At 46.0% G+C, this 22,821-nt stretch overlaps 1 protein-coding gene across 28 annotated transcripts in view; it reads left to right on the forward strand.

Moving 5' to 3' along the window:
* The window catches only part of EHBP1 (EH domain binding protein 1), a 283,064-nt gene that overhangs the window by 220,695 nt on the left and 39,548 nt on the right, over nt 1-22,821 (forward strand). For 14 of the 28 annotated variants that reach the window (XM_068940596.1, XM_068940595.1, XM_068940601.1 and 11 more), the window contains 3 exons: nt 10,392-10,539; nt 17,627-17,737; nt 20,534-20,661. In XM_068940596.1, the coding sequence (XP_068796697.1) occupies nt 10,392-10,539; nt 17,627-17,737; nt 20,534-20,661 (387 nt within the window). The remainder of the gene's footprint in view (nt 1-10,391; nt 10,540-17,626; nt 17,738-20,533; nt 20,662-22,821) is intronic. The other 14 variants (XM_068940612.1, XM_068940615.1, XM_068940613.1 and 11 more) reach the window with 2 other exon arrangements.

Below are 22,821 nucleotides of genomic sequence, written 5' to 3' on the forward strand. Positions count from 1 at the left end.
AAAAAACTAAGAGAGAAAAACTAATCTTTATTTTAATTCAACATCCAGCATATGTTTATTGAGGTGTAAGACTTTGCAGATGGCAACCTTGGTCTTTTAATATTAATTGGAAAATATTGATTGAGAAAAGACTAGTCTGTCATGCTGATAATTGTGACCAGATTTAGATATGATCATGAGATCTTCTTGAGATTACAAAGAAGCAGTTACCATCTAATTGGTAAAAAGATTGCACATTATTTTGGTAATCCCTGAGCTTTGGTAACTTATTCCCTGTTGTTCATTTATGTGTCTTGTATGTATGCCACTATAAAGTGGTTAAATATGGTTTAAGCTGATAAGACGATGCTGTATAGTATTTACATTTCATGAGCGTTCCGAGTTTTATAGCTCTTTTAACCATATACTTTTCTTTAAATGAAGGTTAGACCTGCTGAGTGAACACTTCAAAAAACAACTGAACTGATATTTACTTCTTTATAATGACATGCTAAGGTGGAGATAGCCCGATCGCATTTCCTTGATGGCAAGAACAAACAAGTTGTTTTATTTCACGTTATTCGATACGTGAAAAATAAAAAATAACCTGCAACTTCCCGAGAAGGTTCTACAGCTTTTGACTTCGTAGTTGATTTGTTTAGGGACTCTCTTGCTATGTAATAGTGAAATTTCACTGCACAACAATATCAGGATATGCAGCTCCCTGACATAGCTGGGAAAACAAATCAATTAGTGCAAGTGAAACTCATTTCGGAGTAGACTTAGTATGCACTGCCACTTTTGTACCAGGAAGGGCTTTATAGATAAAGAGTAACCTTTGATAATGCAAGACAAATGTTATGCAGTTCAGGTTTCAGATATAAACGCGTGAGACTCTCAGCTGCGTTTTAGTGCTATTATTTCCATTAATTGTGTCTGCTCACACCAGTCCGGCATCCGGCCTACATGTAAATGGGCAGCTGTTTGTTATATGCGTGTAAATTTGAGGAGCTGTGGCGTCCGCAGCTCTCACCTTACCACGCAGAGTCACACAAAATACACTGTCAATACATTAAGTGAATTTTAAGATCGTCTGAACGACGCTAGTTCAAAAACTTAAGTACTTTCTATCCGACCGTAAATATTAGCCAAAAAAGGGCTCAGTATTTCAGAGCTACCCTTTTGTGTGTGAAGCGAGCCCTCGATTTCCTCGCCTCTGGAATGCTCTTTTTATATCGCAGTTAATAACTGCGGCCGCGCTCCGTCTGGATGCTCAGCGCACGCCGTCGTCAATCCCAGGACGATATCGCCGTTACTTAGAGCTGCATTTTGCATTGCCTATTCTGTTATTGCTCAGCATGCACAAGGGTAGAGTTAAAATCTTCATTCATTTCATTTAAAAATGTTTCTTTTGTTCTCCTTATCGTGTTCCGGCTTTCCCAAGGATATATGCCTTGAACGAAAAGTCACATGTGCATTACTAATTGTGTGCCATTGTATTTACAGTTCCTAGTGGTGGCACTGTGAAGCTACTAATTCTTTTGCTTCACTTGATGTAAAATAATCTGAGCGTCTTTGATAGCAGTGAAACAGTATTAATTGTTTTGTACGTTTCTTGGTCACTCGTCTTAGGTGGTCTTCATAATCTATTAGAACTTTCAGCCAGATTTTTGTAATGTCATGCCTCCAGCAGCGATTAAATTGGTAATTAATGAACAGTCCTTGGCAACATAAACCACATCCCGTTAATTTTCCCTTTTGAGTTTTTTAGAAGTTGTCGTCTCTGTCAGAAAGCATTGCGCCACCTTGCTACGGCCCCTTGGCATGAAACCACGACGGCTTGATTTTTTGCAGCCATTAGTAGATCAGAGCAGTAATTTCACAGTATTTTGGTCAGGGTAATTATAGTACCAAGTACTGAGTAGAGTTGGGAATTCGCACAAGAAGTCCAGAAATACCAGGTGAGCTTCCTTGTGTTCACTGGGACGTTATGATTAGTTTAATTGGGCTTTGTTTGATTTCAGCCGCGGAGGCTCTTTGTGCCGCGGCACCGCAGCGGCTCTCCCCTTGAGCGCCGCTGACCTGCGCTGACAGCGGCGAGGCCCGAACGGAGCCCTTTGAAGCGGGACTCTTTGGAGAGGGCAACTGACAGAGGAAGAAGCGAGGCGAAGAGTTTGCGGTGGCAAAACTCTGAAACGTGCTTAAACGCCCCGTTTGGTTGGTAACGCGACTCAAGCGCTCGGCCGGCTGCGGCTAGGCCGGGTAGCGCTTCTGGGGCGCGTTTGCCGAAGTGCCTAGGCAGCTACCGCGCCGGACTGTTCGGTCCCCCCTCAGGGGTGCCGTTTCCGTGGGGCGCGCCGCTCGGCCCTCCTTGGGGCCGGCCCCCGCAGCCCCAGCGCTGAGGCGCCTCTCTTGAGCGCTCCGACGCAATCCCCGCCGACGCGTCAACGCGACGGGGAGCGCGCGGGCACGGCGTTGGCCCCGCTACCCGGCCGGCCGGCCGCGCGGCACCTTGCGCCCGGGGGGCACCTTGCGCAGGCGCTCGCCCGTGGGCTTCGCAGCGCAGCGCCTGTCCCCGGCCGCGTCTGCGGGAGCCTTAATGAAACTACATAGTTTGCGGCGAGTTTGGGCCTAACCGTTGGGGTGTTTCCTGCCGCCTTGTCAGTCGCTGTTGCTGAATTGACTCGAGCGGAGATCAAAGCGTCGCGCAAAATGGGGACGCTGGGAGAGAGACAGCTCCCTCAATTGCGCCGCGAGAGCTAATCAAGCCATCAGTCCTCCCGGCGCTCTGCGGGCCTTTCGGGTTTAATACCCAACCGTCGGTCAGGACAGATTGAAATTCTGGTTTTTAGGCTTTTTTTTTTTTTTTCCCTCCTCCCTCCTTCCCTCCCTCCTTCCCTCCCTCCCTCCCCAGCCCGCTGCAGATGCACTCGGTAAAAAGACGCGGCCCTTCCTTTCCGAGAGGCGTTTTGCTAAAACGCGGGCGCCCGGCAGAGCCCCGGCTGCTCCCTGTTCGGGGTGCCGAAAAGTTTGGGTGAAGGATTCACGAGGCGTTGCCCGCCCTGGTGCTGCCCTCAGGAGCCCCCCACCCCGTGAAGCGAAAGAGAAACCACTCTGTGGCCTGATCTGGGTTGGTGCTGCCGTTTCTCGGCTTGCTAATGAACTTTGGTGCTGAAACGTTTTAAATTGGATTCGGGAATATAGTTTTTTGAGTGTCAGTTGAAACAAAGTCATGTGAAAATGCCTCCCGCTCTCTCGCCCTCTCTCTCTCTCTCTCTCTTTTTAATTGATATGATTTAGGCAAGGGGAAGCGGTAAGGGGGATTTTTCTTTTGCAGAAGCAATTTTTAAGGGATTTAGTCTTATTTAGCCTGAAGGTCTTCACACTAATGAGAGCACTTAAGTTACGTCCAGGCGTTGATTAGACAGCTCATCTATCAACTGGAGCATGAGAATTTGTATTTCAGGTACCTTTGCTACGTTACAAAAGTATATGCTCTTTTATGGCTTTATACCATTTGCCACATATTTTTAATTACCTTCGTTCTTATCCAAGGGAGCTCTAATGCAGCTGACGGAGTACGAATGGTGACAGGCAAATACTGTATCTTTGATTAGGAGCAATAGCAAAAATGGTGTCTGGAGAAGCCGGCAGGATGAATGCAAATCGGTACCCAGATACATTCCTTAAACCGTCACAAGCGCCCTTAAATTCTGAAAACATCCATGCAGGAAACACGCAATTACGTATTAAAAAAAAAAAGGGGGGGGGGGGCAAAAATTGTCAAGGCCGACACTACCTGCAGTTTTTTTGTGCGTGTGTTCAAAACACAATAGTGTCTTAATTATTTTCTGAGCCGTTCTGAAAAGTACAGCTTTTGTAACTTTTTGACATTTCAGATTAAAAAAAAAAAAATTAAAACGTTGCCACCAGCTTGCACTATGAGCAGCCTGTAATAACAGTTAAAAAAGCTTTCTGAACTATTTGACAAGATTTCTTAGTGCTGAGGCCATATGCTGCAGCCTTTAAGCTATTTCTTCCTATCAGTTTCATTATCACCTGCCTCTGAGTCTCCAATATCATCAGTAAGCACATGCAGAATCATAATTATGCCATGTACAAGTTCTTTGATAACATGTACAGTTTTCTTCTTAATTCTTTATCAAATGCATTGATCGTGGCATGTGTGCATTGATCCAGGTCCACCATCTGGCTGTGTGTGATAAGCACAGTGGCATCTTTGCATTTCCACTGTCATTCATTGCGCTACAATTTGGCTGCAGGGGAGTAGTGGCTGGGATTAGCCCTGTTCTGCTACTTACTTGCATTTTAAGTTGACACCTCTACAGCGGCTCAGACCACATTACAAACTGAAACACATACGCACGACTTAGTGATGTGACACTCCTCAATAAGCTTACTCCACTAGCTACTCAACAATCTGTAATTGGATTTGTAGGAATAACAGCAAAAGATTTCCTAAGAATTGCTGGGGACAGAAGGTGAAGTTTTCTCATTATTGGCAAAAGGCTAGGTATAGATCCCAGGCGATTGGTATTTTCCATTAAAAACAAGCTGCCAGCAGTTTGCAGGACATTTTCAAAAAAAAAAAAAAACAACAACACAACCCAGCAAAATAGGATCCAGGAAGGCATATGGCTTGCACTTGTTCTTTGCAGTCTGATCACACGCAGGCAGCCTGCGATCCCTCCACCCTGCCCCTAAAATTAAGAGAAGGGGGGGGGAAACTTTGCAGCCGCCGGGGCCGGCGGCTGGGCCGCGGAGAGGCAGGAGCGGTCGTTCCCGCAGAGGGCACGTCGGCGCCCGGCGGGGAGGGAGGAAGCTGCCCGCCATGGCGTTCGGCAAGATGCTGCTCGAGAGCTTCCACCTCTGCGACACTTGCCAAAACTCTTTGTTTCATAACGCAACTTTTTTTTTTTTTTTTTTTTTGAAATTATAAAGTCAAGTTTACACAAGAGCAAATCCCTTAAGTGGAGCTCGACAAATGTTGACTCCTGCAATGAGTAAGCAGCTTCTTCTCTCGGGAATGAGGTTATCGAAAGGCACAGAAAATACCATCTTTGGACTACTGACATTATGCCCTGGCTGGACGAAGGCACTATTTCAGCACGTTTTCCAGCCTGCACGCTCGAGACCTTGTTTGAGGGGGATGCCCATAGCAGTGACAATCGTGGTGACAGGCGTAAGGAGCCCCCCGCATCCTGACGCCTTAGGTGATTGCTGCCCTTAATTACACCGGGCGCAGAGGAGGGAGAGCGCAAAGTTGCATAAGCAAAGAAAATTCCCGGGAAGAAGTTAGCGGAGGGGCTTTGTTCTCGCTTTTGGTTTAGCTCTGCCTCCTGAAGGCTCCCGATCGGCGCTGCCGTGCCGTGCTTCGCCGGGAGAGCGGGGCCCTTTGGGGGTCAGCGCGGGCAGCCGAGGGGAGGATGCCAACCCAAAGTGCACTTGGAGTGAGATGCTTTCGTCTCTTCTTAAAACTTGCCGAGGAGCCGAGCGCAGTGGGAAACAGCAGCGCTCGCCTCCCTCAGCCCGCCGACGGGAAGCGCCTAAAGGGTTAAACGGGTTAAATCTTATTTATCTGAATAGAACTGCAGGGCTGTTTTGCAGAACGCTCCAGCACAAATACCTATGGTTCACTTTGACGCTACAATTTTTTGTTGGTTTCTTTACTTTAAATACTTGAACTGTTGGACCTTTTACTTTTTTCTCTGAGAAAGATGTATTTGTACCAGATTAGAAAAGCTAAACTGTTTCTTTACATTGAATAATCAGCCTGTCATGACAAATCTATCTCCTTCTGCATGAGTAGGTGCCAGTTTGACTAGCTTCTTTTAGGCTCACACTGGGTTTTAAGCTGGATCCATGTGCATGACTGGCAGTGCATTTGTTGGGCCAGATCTAAGGAGCCAGAGAGCGTTCAGCTCCTTTTTGCCTACAAAAGAGCAGCCAGACAACCAGCAAGAGGCCTTGGATGTAGCACAAGGTGATACTTACTTAGTCAGCCGTTGTTTTTTTTTTTTTCCAGCCCAAATATATATGTTTTTTTCTTTTGGTAAACTAAGAATTTTATCAATTGCACAACGACCCAAGGGATTAAATTTTCGGCGGATTATTTTTCTAAAGCCAGCATTCTTCACACCGTGAACGCTGCACCAAGTGAATTGTAGGTTTTCCTGAACAAAATTAATGAGATTGAAAAAAAAATTTTTTTTTTTTTTGGCTGGCTAGCATGTCTTTAAAAATACCGCCTAGGTTTAAGGAGTCATTTTCCATTTTGCAGTCACATAACGCCGTTTCACTGTGAGTTCGGGGTCTTTTTTTTCCCCCTCTGAAGGGGACAGCTTTGTTGTGACGTTGTTTGCGATTGCCTCCAGTTGGGGACTTTAGGCTGCTTGTGTTTCATTCTGGCTTGTCTCCGTTAGTCCATCGGTGGTGAGGACTGCAAGCCAAGAGCTTCTTTTTGCATGGCAAGTGACTTGGTACGTGTCCTGTGATGCACTTGCCTGGCAAATATTTTCCAGCGACGCCTGATTCACGGGGGCTGAAGCAGTGGGTGCAGACACCAGGCAGAGGGCAGAAACATCTGACATGTTTATGCCTCTCTTTTCTCTGCTGATCGTGTCCTACTGAAGTATATCTAACTAGGTACAAAAAGGCAACCGCGGTTCGCTCTGTTTAGGTGGCGTGCATCCGGCTCAGCCGTTCCTGTTTTTGCTCGCTACCTGTGTGCCTTGAGCTCTTCTGAAGTGGTGCTGCCGCCCAAACGTCAGCGTGGTCCCTAGGGCGCGCAGAGATTTAATCTGACCAGATGGGCCAAACTTGAGAAAGATTTTGACTTTCCACTCTGTTTTGCAACAAGAAAGGCTGATTTCCAGCCCCCCCCCCCCCGCTCCCCGTCCTCTCTTTGTTAGCCGCGGCCGAGATCAGGCCGTCCCCAGAGGAATGAGCAGGTGTGGCCATTTACCAGCATGTCTGCTTATATTAGGAAGGGACATAAGAAAAGTTTGAAATGGTCTGAAAAGATCCGCTAAACACTTTTTTTAATGTTTCATCCCAAATCCTGTTTAGTCAAACAAGAGCCGATGGAGGTCACAGTAAAACGCAGCCTGCCCCAACCCTTTAAAGGTCTTGTAATGTTATTTATTTATTTATTCCCCCCCCCCCCGTAAACACACTTTTCTGCGGTGCTGGGCGAATAGGTACGTTTGGGTAATCCTCGCCTCCGGACAAGCCCGGAGCCCTTCTTCTGTCAGGCGGGCTCAGGGCAGAGCCGTTCCGCGGCTTTCGCGAGCCCCGGCAAAGGCTTCCGGAGCCGCGGGGGGGGGGGGGGGCGCGGGATTTGGGAGCGTGTCGGGAAGGGGGGCGGCTCGGCGGCGGCCGCCTCGGCCCCCCGCCAGCGCCCGCCCCCGCGGCCTCGGGGCGCGGGCGAGCTGCGCGGCGCCTCCTCCTTCACCTTCCCCGCGCCGCCGCGGCGCTCCTTTGGCCATAGGGCGCGGGCGGCGAGTACAAAAAGGACCCCCTCGCGGCCACCATTTTTATTTGGTTCTTAAGCGCCAAAGGGCTGCTGAAAGAACAAGCGGCTGGAGTTGAGGCTCGGAGCAGCTCGGTTTTGTTGTTGGAGCGCGGTGAAACTCCAGCCCTTTTTGCTTCCCGTGCCCCCTGAAAAGCCGAAGTCTGCGAGGGGGTTGTAGCTGTGTCAAAGCCGTGGGGATGCCACTGCTGATGACTTTAATTACTAGGGCTAAGGAGGATAAAATTAAAAGTAGCACCATTGAAGCAGTGGAAGAAAGCTTGCCGAGGTGGCGGTGAACTGTGAAATATAAAAACTGCATACCAATACATTTTTTCTAGGAGGGAAACAAGGAATTGCATTACTTATTCTCGAAGAGTTTGCCCTTAAAAGGGGAAGTTTGACTTGCTGTGCATCCGTGTGGCAGATGTGCAGACCATTACCAAGTGCCGGGGGGGGGGGGGTAGCGGGGTCGGTTCGGCGGGGGAAACCTTTGCCTCGTTTTCTCTTGGAGATTGAACCGCTGGGTAGCGATCGCTGTCCGTGTGCTTGCGTGGTCCGTCCCCTGCCCTGTTTTAACCTGTCTTTCTCCCCCCCCCCCACCCCTCCAGGCAGGAGAAGAGCTGGCTTGGCGCCTGCCTAACCTCTCCTGAGCACCGCGCTTTCCAACCTCCGGGGGGGTCGGTCTGCTTTCCGGGGCGGCGGGGGGGGGGGTTGCCCGGCGGCGGCGGCGGCGGCGCGTTTCCCTTGGGCGCCGGTGGCCGAAGGCAGCGCTGCCGCTCGGCCCGGGCCTCCCCGCGCCGCCGGCGGCCGCGCTCACGGCGCGGGAGGCCGCTTTGCTTTCGGGCGGAGGGCAGCGCGTCAGCCCTGCTCGGCTGAGGCCGTGTTTGTGGCAAAATTGCAACGGGCCTTGTTTTTAAGCTGCAGTAGGTGAAACTGTTGAACGTGAGGCCACCCCGGGCTCTCGCCTTACGTTTCGCCCCCCTTCCCTTTTTAAGAGGCGTTTGAATCAAAGCCACAGCTTCGCGTACGCTAGCAAACTGCAAATAGCAAAGACCCGTCAACTTAAACGTAATTAACGTTCCCCAGTACCGCGGGCTGAAAGCAAACGGGTTGCTGCGTCAGTTGGCTGGCTGTAAATGAAATGAAACGCATCTGCCGCAGCGCAGGGGAGCTGGAGCCGCTCTCGGGGCGTCTCTCTAACCAAGTGTAAGCGCTCCGACGAGTAAGTTGCTGCCGACGCTGCTGCTCCGCGCGGCCGGGGAAGGCGGAGGGGGGCGAGCGAGCGGCCGGGAGCTGGCAGGGCCCCGGCGGGCCGGGCCGGGCCGGCCCCCCCCCCCCCCCCGGCCGAAAAGGGGCTCGTGGCCGTCAGACGGGGCCGTCGCCGTCCTGTCACTCACGCGCCAGGTTCTCCGCTGGGTCCATACACTTTGTTTACCGTAGGGTTTTATGAGTTGTAACCTGCCCGTGCAAGCTGTTAATGAGGCTAAATCTTGCTGCTGGAGGAGTGAATTACAGCGCACCTCTGGGCTAATGGTTATAAACAGAGAGTCCCATTAGGGCTGCATTCGCATAGCGCGCATTTGCATTTTTGCTATTGTGCCGAGAACAATGATGAGTAAATAGCTACAAACAAACAATTTACATGGAAATGGGGAAAACGTACCTAATTAGTATTTGGTGCTTGTTTTCTTAACGACTGCTGAAACAAAATAGCGCTTGGTAGCAGCTCTTCCTTCCCGGCGTCTGCAGGTGTGCAGCGCTCGCGGCCCCGCGGGGTGGGCGAGGGGCCAGCGCGGCCTTCCCAAACTAGACGTCTCGCTACGCTCCCCTTGGTTAGGGTCAGCGGCCAATAGCTCGGTCCTATCCCATATGTCGTTATCAGGAGTACAAAGATACGGATAAGTTGGACTTAAAGCCAAATGCTGCCTCTGTTGCGTTTGTGAGTAATTGTAATGTTGGAGGGCGGGGGGGGGGGAACAGCCTAAACTTTCCCCTAACTTTGAAAAATTCAGGATTTTGCGACTAAAACTGAGTTGGTGTTTCCACTGCGGTTTAATGTATTTTCACAGAACGCATCTCTCTATCCATGTTTTCAGTTGAGGCGTGTTAGTCTTGTCCACAATTTGAAGCAATAAAATTTTTTTCGTGTATATAACTGCAATATTAATATCCTAACGTAGTTACAGGTTTTAGTAGACCAGTGCTATCTGGGATGATTCCCAGAGTAAATCATATGATCTTTTTAATTAGTGACCAAACGCACAGTAACAGTGCATTTTATAGTGAGTGAGGAGAAGTCTTTCTTGCTCCAGTATCTATTGTTCTTTCATTAATTTTCTTTAGTTTCTTTTTTGTTTAAGAAGATTTATCCATTGAAGTCCAAGGGTTAGAGTCCTCTCTATACGTCACTTTCGATGTCGTTTTACGCTTTGAAGTCGGCTTGGTTAATGGGGGAACCAAGAGCAGCGTCTGGCTTCTCACTTCAGCGATGATAGAACGTTCCTCAAACTGCTAATTCAATTTACTAAAGCCGTTTTTATAGCCACAGGAAAACTTTTGGTAGCTGCTACTTTCAAACAGAAGTTTCTGAGAATCGTTTTAATCAGCCTGTTTTTATAGAACGTAATTTAGAGACGCTTTAAATCGCAAATAATTTTCTAATGCAATAATAATTTGGGGAACGCTTCAAAAAAAAAAAAAATCTGATCCACGGATGTCTTTAAAAATTGTGGTGTGACACCCAACTGATACGGAGCATCCTATTTATAATGTGGGCCAAGCACCATGCTGTAAACCAGTTACTATCATGATGATCAGATTGAGAATGAAATTGCATTTCTGTCAATTACTGAGTTGGCAACTGTTCAATATATCTTAGCAGCAAGATGAAGAGCGGCGTCGGCAGCTGAGAGAGCGAGCTCGTCAGCTAATAGCAGAAGCTCGATCTGGAGTGAAGATGTCAGAACTTCCTAGCTACACTGAAATGGCTGCAGAAAAGTTGAAAGAAAGGTCAAAGGCATCTGGAGGTGAGTTAAGAAACCTCGTATCTTATTCCTATGGCAACCTAGAAGCCAGAGAAGACCTTTTTGGGTATCACTTTTATTCACACTTCAAACCGTCATTGTAGGTAATTGTTGTGCATCAGGTGCACATATCAAAAGCCTGGTCATAGATAAGTTTTCCAAATCAGGGTTGTATCACTTAATTTCCAACAATTAAAAGAAAAAGGTATGTGTGATTGCAAGGAAATGACATTTATGTGAACCAGTCGCTCATATCGGCCCATTATTTATGGATTTGCCGTTGCCTATAATCTTCAGAATTTCACGATTGTTGGTTACAATCTCTCCAGTGTAGATTTTGTGTAGGTGTAGGGACATAATATCTAGGGAGAAGAACATTAGACATACTTAAGAACTTTATTTTTTATTAAATGTGTTCAAAAGACTATTTTAAAGAAAGCACATGGGAGGTGGGAGCAATAACCTTTTGATTTTAAATGGCAGTCCTTTGACATACCACTTGCCTTTACGGGTTTTGAGTTGTAATATTGCTATAATATTATTAAACTGACTTTGAAATGTCATTAAAATTCATATACCTGCCAGTGGTACGAGCAGGAGTAATGTAGTGTCACTCAAACTCAAATGGGTACTGAACACACATTTCAGTACAGGCTTCTTGCTCTTTTAGTGTCGCCTACATATTCTAAGGGGAAATTGTGTTCCTCGTACCAACATGTAATTGTAAACCAGAGAGTCAGGAAAATCCAGCTTTATGCTTGCAGCACATGTAGGTTCAGCAATAAGATTTTTTTTTCTTCTCTACTATATATATTTTATATGTATGTTATATGTTTAAATGTGTTCTTATTGCATTCTAAAATCCTCTGCTTGCTGTTCTGCCAAAGAGAAAAGCAGTTAGTTGTACGTCTCTCTTTGGGTCTGGTCTTCATTTTTCCTCTCTCTACCCAGTAAATCAGGCTTGCCAGCATAGCTCTTGCTTCATGATAAATAGGTAAATTAAATCACTGATGGGGAGTAAGACTTTATAAAAGTTCTGTAAACTGACAAAAATACTGTTTCAGAGTTTGCTCAAGCCAGAAGCTACCATTGCGGACTGCTTAAAAAGAGAAGACAAAGGGAAGGGATATTGCTAGTGGTTTCTATCGCAGGGCTTTCCCAGCTCCAAACGTTTGTGTTAAACACGTAAGAGTATATCACATCTGCGTTTTTACCAATTTCTTTGAAAGCCCATGGGCCAAATTCAGTGGTTACCAGCCATGGAGTACTTAAAGTTACCTGTTGAGTTAGACAGGCCGTGGGAGTGAAATGGCACAGGGCTTGTGTATCGAGTATACTATGATGTTCTTCATCCCTCTCCACTGTCTGTGGTTCCCCGTCACTTCTTCCTCATGGTTTTATCCTACTTGTCCATAGCTGTTTCTGTTCCTGCCGTGTTTCCCCTCAAAGTAAGGCACGCTTCTTGTGTGCGTCCCGAGCGTGCAGCTAGGTAGCAGTTACCCTGCTGGGCTGCGGTAAGTCGCTTGTGGTATTGCTAAACGATGCCACAATATGGCTTTCTCTAAAATATGGCCTTCCCTGATCAGAATTTCCTCTGAATTTTGCTGTTGGCTTTTGTCCTTCAGATTTAACAACTGTCTCAGAGGAACCGTGCGCTTAACGCTTGTGCAAACAGTCTTAAACTGCTCATCTGCCATTAAGGAGACTATTTCATTCCCTGTGTTGACGAGGGTTCAGGTTCTTTAGCCTAGATGACAAAAGCTGCAGGCAAACTTTGGGGATTATTGGTTTCAGGGGGGCTGGATCTCCCTCACTGGTTTCTCGAATTTCTCTAAATAACTGCGTCATGACGTTTTTTCAGTAGTCTCCCACCCTGTCGTCGCTGCAGTAAAACTTGATACAACTCTTCCAAATGCTACCTGCTACCTCGTTCCACTGCTCTGTAGGATACGTGTGATTTTAGGCAGATTCTGTCCCTCTTTCAGTACCTCTGAGTGTCTGATTGCAGACAGACCCAAGCTCTGCTTCCTGCTGCTCTCTGCGGCTGATATATATACATATCATCCATATAGAAGTATACGTAGGTTGACTGCATATGCACTCAGGGTTTCCGTGTTATTAAAGGAGGAGATAGTATCAATATCAGCAACAGTTTCTTTGAAGTTTTCACCATCATACCTGTTGGGTTTTGTCTCCTGTAACAACATCACTGCTTTTCGACTTTGGCATTATCGCCTTGGTTTCTACTTTTGGCATGGATTTTTCTTTGTTCATGCAGTAGTTTGTCCAAGTTATCTGGACTTCTGTTAGACTTCCAGTTTTCATTCCCTGTCTGCTTTTACTCCTCTGCGCTTTTCCTGTCAATGTGCGTATTACAGCACTTCCTTGTACTCGTTCCTTCTCAACAAGCTTTCTTTACGGTCCGTCTTCCACATACTTCCATCACACTGTTCGTAATTTCCAATGCCACGCCACGTCTCTACTCAGTAAATTAATTCTTCTGAAATGGAGTAGTTCCGTGAAATGACACCAACACTTTATAATCCAAATAAATTATAATTGTTTCAGGTTTTCAGGCTTTTTCAGTTCTTGATTTCCAACACAAATGAGGATTTAATAGACAATGTCTCCTCTTTATGACTGCGTTCTGAATATTATCCCAATTGCATTCACATATAGTTATTCTGCTTCTCTCTGAGGTCATATATTCCCTATACAGTTCCCAAAGACAAGCTTATAGTAATATCCTGTGTCTTCCGAGCTCTCTTGGCCGTTATGTTTCATTAATCTCTTCTTCTGCACTGATTGCTACATTTTAATTTACAAAAAGGGAATGTACCAAATCATTTTCCTCTCCCTCAAATCAGTTCTTCCAGAAAAAATGATACTTCAGCTTTGGGATTTTGGAGTTTTTAAAAACTAATTTCTTGCTCACTATTGCTGGTGAAAATCTGCTCTCTTCCGATATTTCTGTATACTCACTGAGAGTTTTGTGTTTTGGCACTGGTGCTACATCCTTTGTTAAAAGGCTTTATTTAATCATGGTCTGAGAAACTCAAGTGCCTATAGCAAATAGAAACTTTCCTGGATAAGCAGCATCCTTTGCTACAAAATCCAGTCTTTTTCAGGAGGTTATTTGGCACATGAGACAGAAAATACTTCTTTCTGCCAACAGCCAGAGGGTTTGGGATGGCAGTTTCAAATTTATTAGATGTCCTACTAGCTTCGGGCTGATAAGCGGATGCCTTGAGATGGGTCCAAAGACGGTATCAAGATAGGAATCCAAATACTCTCCCTTTTCCCAGCAGCAATGGGGCGAAGGAATTGGCATCTTATCTAGGTATTGTCCCTGCGCTGTGGGACACCCGTCTACTCTTCTGGGATTTGGGGGAGTGTGTTTTCTTCTCTCTCTGGCACATCTCCATCCTTTATTTGAGATAGCATGTTTGGGAGGAAGTGGCCAATATCTGGAGGCGGCGAGCAGGCAGCCGAGGGAGGCAAGCCACGATGGGGAGGGCAGGGGGTAGCACAAGCCTAGTGTTAAGAGGCTTTGGTGAGAAAAGCGCCCAAAATAGGCAAAACTGGGAGGAAAAGAGGAATGAACACAAGAATGGAACAGAAGAGAGACATTAGAGGAGCAGGGAGGGAAGAACGCAGAAAAAGCAGCATCCAAATGTGCCATAGGACCAAAAAAAAAGCTTACAAAACGTTGGAATCAGTGACAAAAGCTGGAAAGATGGAAAGAGGTGCTGCAGTTTAAAAACCCACCTGGGGAGCTAGCTGATATTGCGTTACACTTCCATACTTAGTAAAGCTTGCAGTCTACGTTAAAGGTTTTACCTCTGCAGAATGATTTGTGGGGGATGCCCAGGCTTACTCACCATACTTAGGCTCCAACTAAGTTGGAGTTAAGTCCTCAGTTCTGTGTTTTTAGCAGGCAATATTCTATCTGTTGGCAGTTACCACTGCACTCTCTTGTCCCGACGTCTGGTTTCTCATACCCTTGAACCAGCATTTCGACTCTGTTTCTTCCATTCCGCACCTTTGCTTTCTTTCCTGCTGTTCGGAGTCTCTTGGTCACATCCTGCAGCCCTAAAGTGAACTCTGTACCTGCAGGTAAACAGACTTAATATATAAATATGCTCAAGCTTGAAGGATGTCCTGGAGACAGTCCTGGAGGCTGGAGTTGTCTTCCTCCCTACAGGACCAGCACTGTTTATGCAACAGCAGTGGCAGCTGACGTCTGCTTCTCCCACTAACGTGGTCCAGCCCACATAAGGACGTGCCTTACCTCCTTACGAAAATTGTTCCTTTCTAGTTTTGTCTAGAAATTGAGGTAGTCTGGTGCAGTTCTTCCACATGCAGTCATGCCTAAACCAGTTTAAGAGAATAGCGGTTCAACGGCAAATTTTAAGGACGGAGCTCGGTCTAAAAAGTAGTAGGATATATTAGCTGTAAAATTGTTCTGGATCTTTTTTCCACCAATGTTCTGGCAGTTCCACGTACTTCCAGAAAATTCTTATTTTGCCCTGTGTCAGTCCCTCTTCAGTCCAGGCTTACGGCTGTGTAGATAACGGCCAGTGCTGTTTAGTTGTTGACCTAATTATGTGTCTTTACTTTTGTTCTTCTGTTCACAACACGATCAAAGTTTGCTCTCTTTCTAGGATCCACATTTGCATATCTTTCCAAGGAAGCGTGTCTTTAGCACTCTTCTAAATATGGGCCCTGGTTCTAGACCAAGTGCTGTAGGTTTTTTACACTAATAATTTGTTCCTTTCATAAAAGATATCTCTTCATCATGTTATTCCTTTTATCGTTCGTAATTGCAAAGTCTTGTTGGAACGTGCTTCCGAAACATTTTATTACAGTGGAAGAACATGAGACTTGAAGAAAGCTAGAGTGGTTTAAAACAAAGAATCTGTCAATTTTGAAAAATATTTGGAAACTTCTGAAACAAAGAACGCCTGTAATTGATAGTTCCTTATGGAGTGTAAACGTCATGCTAATCATATTCAGCTCTAAGGCCTGCCAACTTTGAATGATATATGAGGTCAGGTCGTTACTGACACAAGGGACAAGTGTCTTCACCATTCCCATCTCTTTTGTTGTCTAAAATGGTGGTGTCAAAGACGGTGCCTCTGATTTCATCTCACTGTATTAAATTAAATTAAAGAAAATCAAATAATCTAATCTAAGCATTCCCTTAGTATCCAGCAGTCTTAAACCCTGTCATCTCGTTTAGATGGTTTGACGCTACGAGCACCTTGCTGGGTGTCTGGTAGGGGCGAGCTGCCCTTGCTAGCTGCCTTCAAACAGTTTGGGTGCTTTGGAAAGTCATTCCCTCCACCTCTAGGCTCGAGGTGGCTTTGATTGCCCTCTCCCACTGCCGGGCCCCTCTTTCTTCGTCTCCCACCTTTCTCCAGAGTCTGCTTTTTACCCCACGCCTCTCTTGCTTCCTGACGGTTACGCTGTCTCCTTCTGCAGAGGTCCACTAAGGGCATTGATTAGCTACAGAGGACTTGAGGAAGAAAGGAGTAGCAACCAAAACAAAAATAAAACCTGCCCTCAAGTAAACTCCTACAGAGACTTCTGAAGTGGGAATTCTAGAGACTGTGGAGATAAAAAAGGGAAAGAAAATAAGCAACTCTGTAACGTGTGCATCAGCAGCATGGATGTGGAGTGCAGGCTCCTGCTCTGGGGGGGGGGAGTTTGATATATTCCAAAGACGGACGACAAGTGTGAAGTGCTGATCCATGCCCAAATTTCCTCAGGCTTCTGGTGTTTGGGATTATGGTTTCTCGTTACTATATTTAGGATCCTTTCCGTTTAAATGGGGTTGGAACGTGCAAAAGTCCTGCAATCAGAAATAGTGTTTGTTCCTATCATGTTCTTTAAAGTTCCTTTCAGTTAATATATATGTGTATTCTTTCTCCTGGCATACTTCTCTCTCTGGCATACTCTCCTGGCATTCATACTCCTGGCATACATCTCTTTAGTCATTTTTACACCCATGCTCACATACATAGGAAAAAAATGCACCTATAAGTCTGAATAAGAGTAGATATCACTTGATGTGAGACTAAAAATGAATAAATACAGTGCAACTGCATGTTTTGAAAGTATTCATCTAGCTTTTATGGATGTCGTTTAATTTCATTATTTCTTTGTATTGAAAAATGTGAGTCAGGATTTGTTTATGTCATCTCCTTCATGATTCAGCACTTAACCATTTGATCTTCCTCAGGTCACTTGCTCTTTCTGTGCCTTAATTTACCCACATCATCATCATAATTATAATAACAGTAATTGCCTGCTTCATAAAACATTATGGGGCCAATTTACAAGTGATATTCATAAGCCGCCCTGAGAAACTCAGGAGAAAGATCCCGTAAAAAAATATAAAGCGTAATTGCAATTATTATTTTATTTAAAATGGACGTAGCTTACAAACAGTCCTGATTCAGAGCGGCGCAGTAAGGCGGCAGCCCCTGGGTGTGCTCCTGAGCCTCAGCAGTTGTCACGCGCGGCGTGCGCCGGATGTGGTTTTCCCTCCTCAAGAGAAACAGGAGTGGTAGGAGACCCCGGTGCCTCCGCAAAGCACAGGGACGGCCGCTCCATGGTCCGGTGCGTGGTGCAAAGGGAGAACGAGCACGTCGACCTCCCTAGCTCCCCGTGCCTTCCGCTGGCCAGCACCACTCCAGAGGTGCCGCGCGCCAACTGCGGCACCCGTGTCCCGCTGTGCCTTCCTGGGATCCTAGGGGAAATCATGCCGGCTCGAGTCGTAAGGAAAAGCACGTGTGCTTTTCAGAGTTAGCCAGACGTTCAGCCCGGAGAAAAGCCACTGCTGAGGCCAGGCTCTGCCTTTATTGTGCCGGAGTCTCCGGCAGAGCCCCCTGCGTGCAGAGCGGACTGCGTCAGTTTAAAGATCAGTCCGTGAGCGGACAGAGTGAAATCTCCTTCCGGGCTTACTGAACGATTTGCATTTTGTATTGTAACCGTGCTCAGTTCTTTCTCTCGAGCGTTCATGTTTTTACTGATGTGGCGCGTGTACATAAGAAAATACTAACCTTCATGCTGTATGTTCCTACAGATGAGGATGAGGATAATATTGAGATAGATACTAACGAGGAGGTTCCTGAATGCTCTCTTACTGGAGGTGGAGATGAGCTTACTAACCTAGAAAATGACCTTGATTCAACGGGTAATTTAAATAATGGCTATTTTGTGTATTTTGCATGACTAACACTCCATCGTCATCAGTGCTGATGTGCTTCTTCTCTCTTTCGTAATTTTAAACTATTAGTTTGTGCCTTTCTGGGTCTTTTTACCCCTTATGTTCATTCTTTGTGAATATTTTCCCTTCATGTTTGCTGTTGGTTGAAACTGAGAATAAGCAACAAAACGAGTGTCCCCCATAACGGCAGATGCAGATGTTTCATGGGGAAGGGTGCCCCAGGCTCGATCTGTAAAGCTGAGCCCCCTGCAATCGCCCCACTCGCTTGGGCGAGTTGTCCCAGCAAAGCAGCGCTGCCGGCTGGCTGGAGCGCCCGGCGCTTGCCTCTGTGAGTACAGCTGTATCTCTCTGTTGCGCGGTGCACTTGCTGCCATGACTTTTGGGTCATTGCAAGCTGGCTGGGGCTATGGCCACCTGGAGAAGTACGGTGTGCCCAGGACAACCTCGGGAAAGAGGCAGTAAAAGCAAACTTGCATCTTCTGAGTCGGTTCTGCCCATGCCAACGGGACGCAAGTGCGTAACTCGTTGGGAATTAAACCAACACTCTTGATACAGTATTCGGTCCTTGTAAATTAACCTGCCAGTTAATTTATATATAAATAAATATATATATATATATATATCACTTTCATATATTTTTATATATATATATATATCTCACTTTCATTGCCCTCAGTTGCATTAGTGAGCTAGTCTTTTCTTCAGTGGGAAAATTTTGAGTCATGCCCCTTTATTTTTTTGTTTGGGCATTTCCAAACACATAAGAAAATATATTTAGTGTTTCCTGTTTCCGGCTTTTGACTTAAGCTGATTTAGAGCAGAATCTTGTCAAATGGTTTTCCAATAAATGCTGGTTCATTTTAGGAGAAACAGAAAATCAGGAAATGAATATTCCCGTCACATAGCCCCAGTGACTTGCCAGCGTTTATTTCTGTGGGCCTTTTTTCCCTGAGAGAGACCTTCTCAGAGATACAAAACCACTACCCAATGCTTCATGCCTGCCATGGGAAGACATTCGAGGGAAAAAAAAAAAAAAGGGGACATCCTTGTGAAGTTGAGTTTGCACATAAGCCAGGAGGATGACTAGCGTTGTTCAAATGAACGAGGAAGAGGACGGGCAGTAACACAGAAAGCGCTCTAATGCTGTGATACGCATCAGTGTTCACAGATTTCAGTGGATTTCTGCCAGTTCGTAGCAAGTTCTGACGAAGGCTGAATCTCTTGGGGACGTTAAATGCAAAGGTGAAAGGGCCTTTTCACGTGGGGATCACTACTGACTGCGTTAATTAATTTATCCCCTGCTGAAGCTTAGTTCCTTCCATCTATTGCAAGAAAACTTCTTCTTTTTAACTGCAAGTTGTTGGTTTTAAATGCTGCACCTATCTGTGTTTGCTGATACTGCCACATGCTGCTGTGAATGTATCCGATAAAATGTGAACCTCTTATATCATAGTTGTTACATGATGTTTATGTATAAACCGGCGAGAATGTGCATGTACTTACATGTGAGCCTCAATTAAGGACACCCTGGCTGGGTGTGCCGGAGGAAAGGGAAACTATCCTTCGTCATAACCCGGCCCAGCCCGCTGCTGCTGGAGGCAGGCATCGTTTGAGCCAACGACGTTTTGGCTAACGTCAATCAGAGCGCTCCAAACCTTGGAAGGAGCCGTGCAGCAAAACAGACATGGCTGCGCTTCCCGCGCTTGCTAGCAGTCGCCTGCTTGCAGTGAAGAGCTCGGGCTCTGCCTGCAGAAAAACACCGCAACTGCTCTTTTTTTCCCGTGTTTGGCCCAAGGCACGCAGAAGGGACGCAGGTGCCGCTGCAGCCCCTCCGCTCCCGGGGCGGTTTCTCGCGCGGTTGTGCATGCGCGACGTGTCTGGGGGCATCTGCTGCGGCGCCGCTCTGCCGTCCTCCCCGTGCTAGCTCACGGACCTGCCGTGCGGTTTGGTAGTGACCTCTTCCTCACGACTGCGTGTGTGTGTGGGGGGGGGGGGTAATTGTGTGTGTAGGTGTGCTGCATATTCACACGTTCAACGCTGACGTACAGAATGAGCATTAAGGGGAAGTAAACTTCTCTACTATTATATATTTGGGCACTGGCCCAGATCCCTGAAGCTGATGAAAAAATGCTGTGAACTTCAGCAGACTTTGAATCTGTCCCTTAGATGGAGTTATCAAGTGTTTTATGGCCCTCCTGGCTTCAAAGTCTTCTATAACTCATAGTAAAACATTACTAGAAAGCTCGCTCTTCTGATACTGCAATTTTAAGGCTGAGAAGCTGTGCCAAGGAGCCTTAGGATGAATTAGCAGTTCATAAACTCGAGTTGTTATCAGTACTTATAATGTGAGATAAATTGTTATATGTCATCCGAAAATAAATGGCTCTTTAAGCGTGCTTTTCTGCTGAAGTATAGGTATGCCCAGGCTGGGAGGAAATTCACATAAACACCGTCTAGTTTCTATGGTTTTCATCTACTATCTTGAAGCATCTAATAGAGCATCCTCGTTTAGCCAAGCGCTGTCTTTTTTTTAACAAGTATTTTTTGCGAAAACTCAGGAAACATCTCCGCGTGTAATGCCCGTTACATAAATCTACATCAATCTGGCCCGCAGAAAAACCAGGTGTTTTTTTTGCAGTTTTCACATTTCTGTTTGAAATGATAGGAAAGGGAAGGAAATCTGCTTTTAACTTGATACATTGCTGTAGCGGCTCTGCATTTAAATGCATCTCACTCTGTTGTATGTGGTATTTGCATATTTAGCAGAACAAAACAGTAAGTTGGTGGATTTGAAGCTGAAGAAGCTCCTAGAAGCTCAGCCACAGGTGGCAAATTCACTCTCCAGCGCTGCTCAGAAAGCTGTAACTGATAGCTCAGAGCAAGACATTAAGGTAAGTTTTGATTAATGCTTTTGTCTCAGTACCTGTGTGTTCCCATTTCTGTTTTGTACTTCGTGGTGAGGAAAATGATTTCTTATCAAATCCTTCACAGCGGGAAACCCAGAAAATCTTCATGGCAGCGCAGTTGCGTGGTTTGCTGCGCACTCGGCTTTTTCTCTTGATTAATCAACACATTTTCCATTTATTTTTTTGATCTCGATGCTGGCTAATTGTCTGGCGTGATAGTAACAGATACACGAGGCGTCTCTGAATCCTTTCCCGATCAGCTTGTCGCTTAAATCAGCAAAGCAGCCTGGGCGCGATCCTGCTCCTGGGGAAATCAGCAGCAGCAAGGCTCTCGCGGACTCCAGTGAGAGCAGGATTGGACCCTCGGTGCTTTGCTTCCCTTCCAAGCCTGCCCCCCTGGTTTTTCGCCATTAAAATGAAGCCGCGTTGCGTTTTAAAGACATACGTACTTGGGTACTCGACAACGAGCGGCTCTGCGGAAAACGAAGCCATGGGTACGTGGCGCGCGCGGTGGTTCTGCCTCTCCTCAACGTTCACCGCTTTCGCAGAAGGCGCACACCAATCAATTTGCCGTTTCATTTTCTTAATTAGGCCCCTTGTGTTCTTACTACTATATATATTTTTTTTCATGTCATTAATATCCCCATGGCTCTGGGGCACTTGCAGTTGGGTATAACTTTTCACCCACCTGCAGTCTGCGGGGAAAGCACTGCTGACTGAAAGGATTTCCTTCCCCAGATACAGAGAAGCTTTGAAGTCCCAAAACAATGACTTTCATTGCTTTTCCCTTACACTGTCGGTTCCTATAAATTGGTGATGAAAGTGTGTGGCAGCAGCGGAGGACTTTCGGTCTCTATCTTTGAACAAAAGGAAGCCTGGATCAAGTCTGATTTTTGCGTTCAATTTAGCTTTCTGCAGTGGATTTAATGCAAAATGAAGCTGGCCCAAGAATAATACAATGGATTGAAAAGGCTAACTGAATTAGTGGGCTTAGAGGAATACATTTGTAAAGTGGCAGAAGTCCCTAGTCATAAAAAGGTTTCTTAAAATGGGATTTGCTGGCTAATCACACTGATATTTTAGCATGTTGCCAGGCCTAAAAAATTAGCCGTGTTTGTTTATTTTGGTAAAGGCTCTAGTTTAGGCTGTCAGACGGTTATTGCGCTAATAACAAGAAAGGGCCTTTTATTTAACCAGAATCATAACCGCCCGCTTACTGCGGCTGAAAAGCCAGCCCTATAGTATGAGCAATACTTTTTAAAGCTTAATTCAGCAAATGACGCTCGGGGCACCTCCATGAGGGCAATTCGGTATCAGCTAACCTGCTGAGAATGGTATTTCTCGTTACAAAAAAGCTTTTCTGCATTAGCTAATTTTGTTGCGGTGGTGGTTTGGGGTTTTTTTTGTTTTTTTTTTTTTTTTAAGTTACCCCGGCAAAAGGTGCAACCTAAGAGTTTCCCCCCGCCGCGTACGTGTTTTGAACGGAGGGGTGGAAAATGGCATTCGGAAGGATATATGGTGCCCATCTGTTCGCGGGGAGCGCCCGGCATTGCCTTGGATTTGTTTTTTAATAAAATGCAGTTTACACGTTTATAAATGAGGCATTCTGTGTTTGTGGCAAAGGATAAACTGTTACCTTCCCTGGAGGATTGTGTATCCCCGGCCTCCTTGAGGCTAGAGAATAGGCCATTGGAGAACTCCCTCATTACTGATTGTCTCAATGCAGAGGAAGGGCAAAGTCTTGGTAGCTTTTGATAACCAGTTTCAGCATTCAGCAGGCTTAGCTATTAGTCATGCATCTTAGCCTTTCCCTATTTACTTTCAAAACACTTAATAAAAATAATAAAAGATTAGGTATAAAATGAAATATTTGTTTGGTACACAGCACCTCGGTATCTGCAGTTTCCACACACTGCAGTGGTTCAGTCTTCTGGGATATTTCGTGTTGATAGACCCATTTGAATTTGTTACCAGTATTAACATAGGAAGCCCTGGAAAAGATAATTGTAGTTTCCTTCGCTGTAAAGGGCTTACTTACAAATCTGGCTTTGGAAAGTTATAGCTGATGAAATGCAGTTCAGTGGGGTAGTAGTATAATCCTACCTTTTAGCCTTCATCCAGCATTAGTGGTTTATCTCAATGGGC

This window comes from Struthio camelus, chromosome 3 (genome assembly GCF_040807025.1).
Source record: "Struthio camelus isolate bStrCam1 chromosome 3, bStrCam1.hap1, whole genome shotgun sequence".
NCBI lineage: Eukaryota > Metazoa > Chordata > Aves > Struthioniformes > Struthionidae > Struthio > Struthio camelus.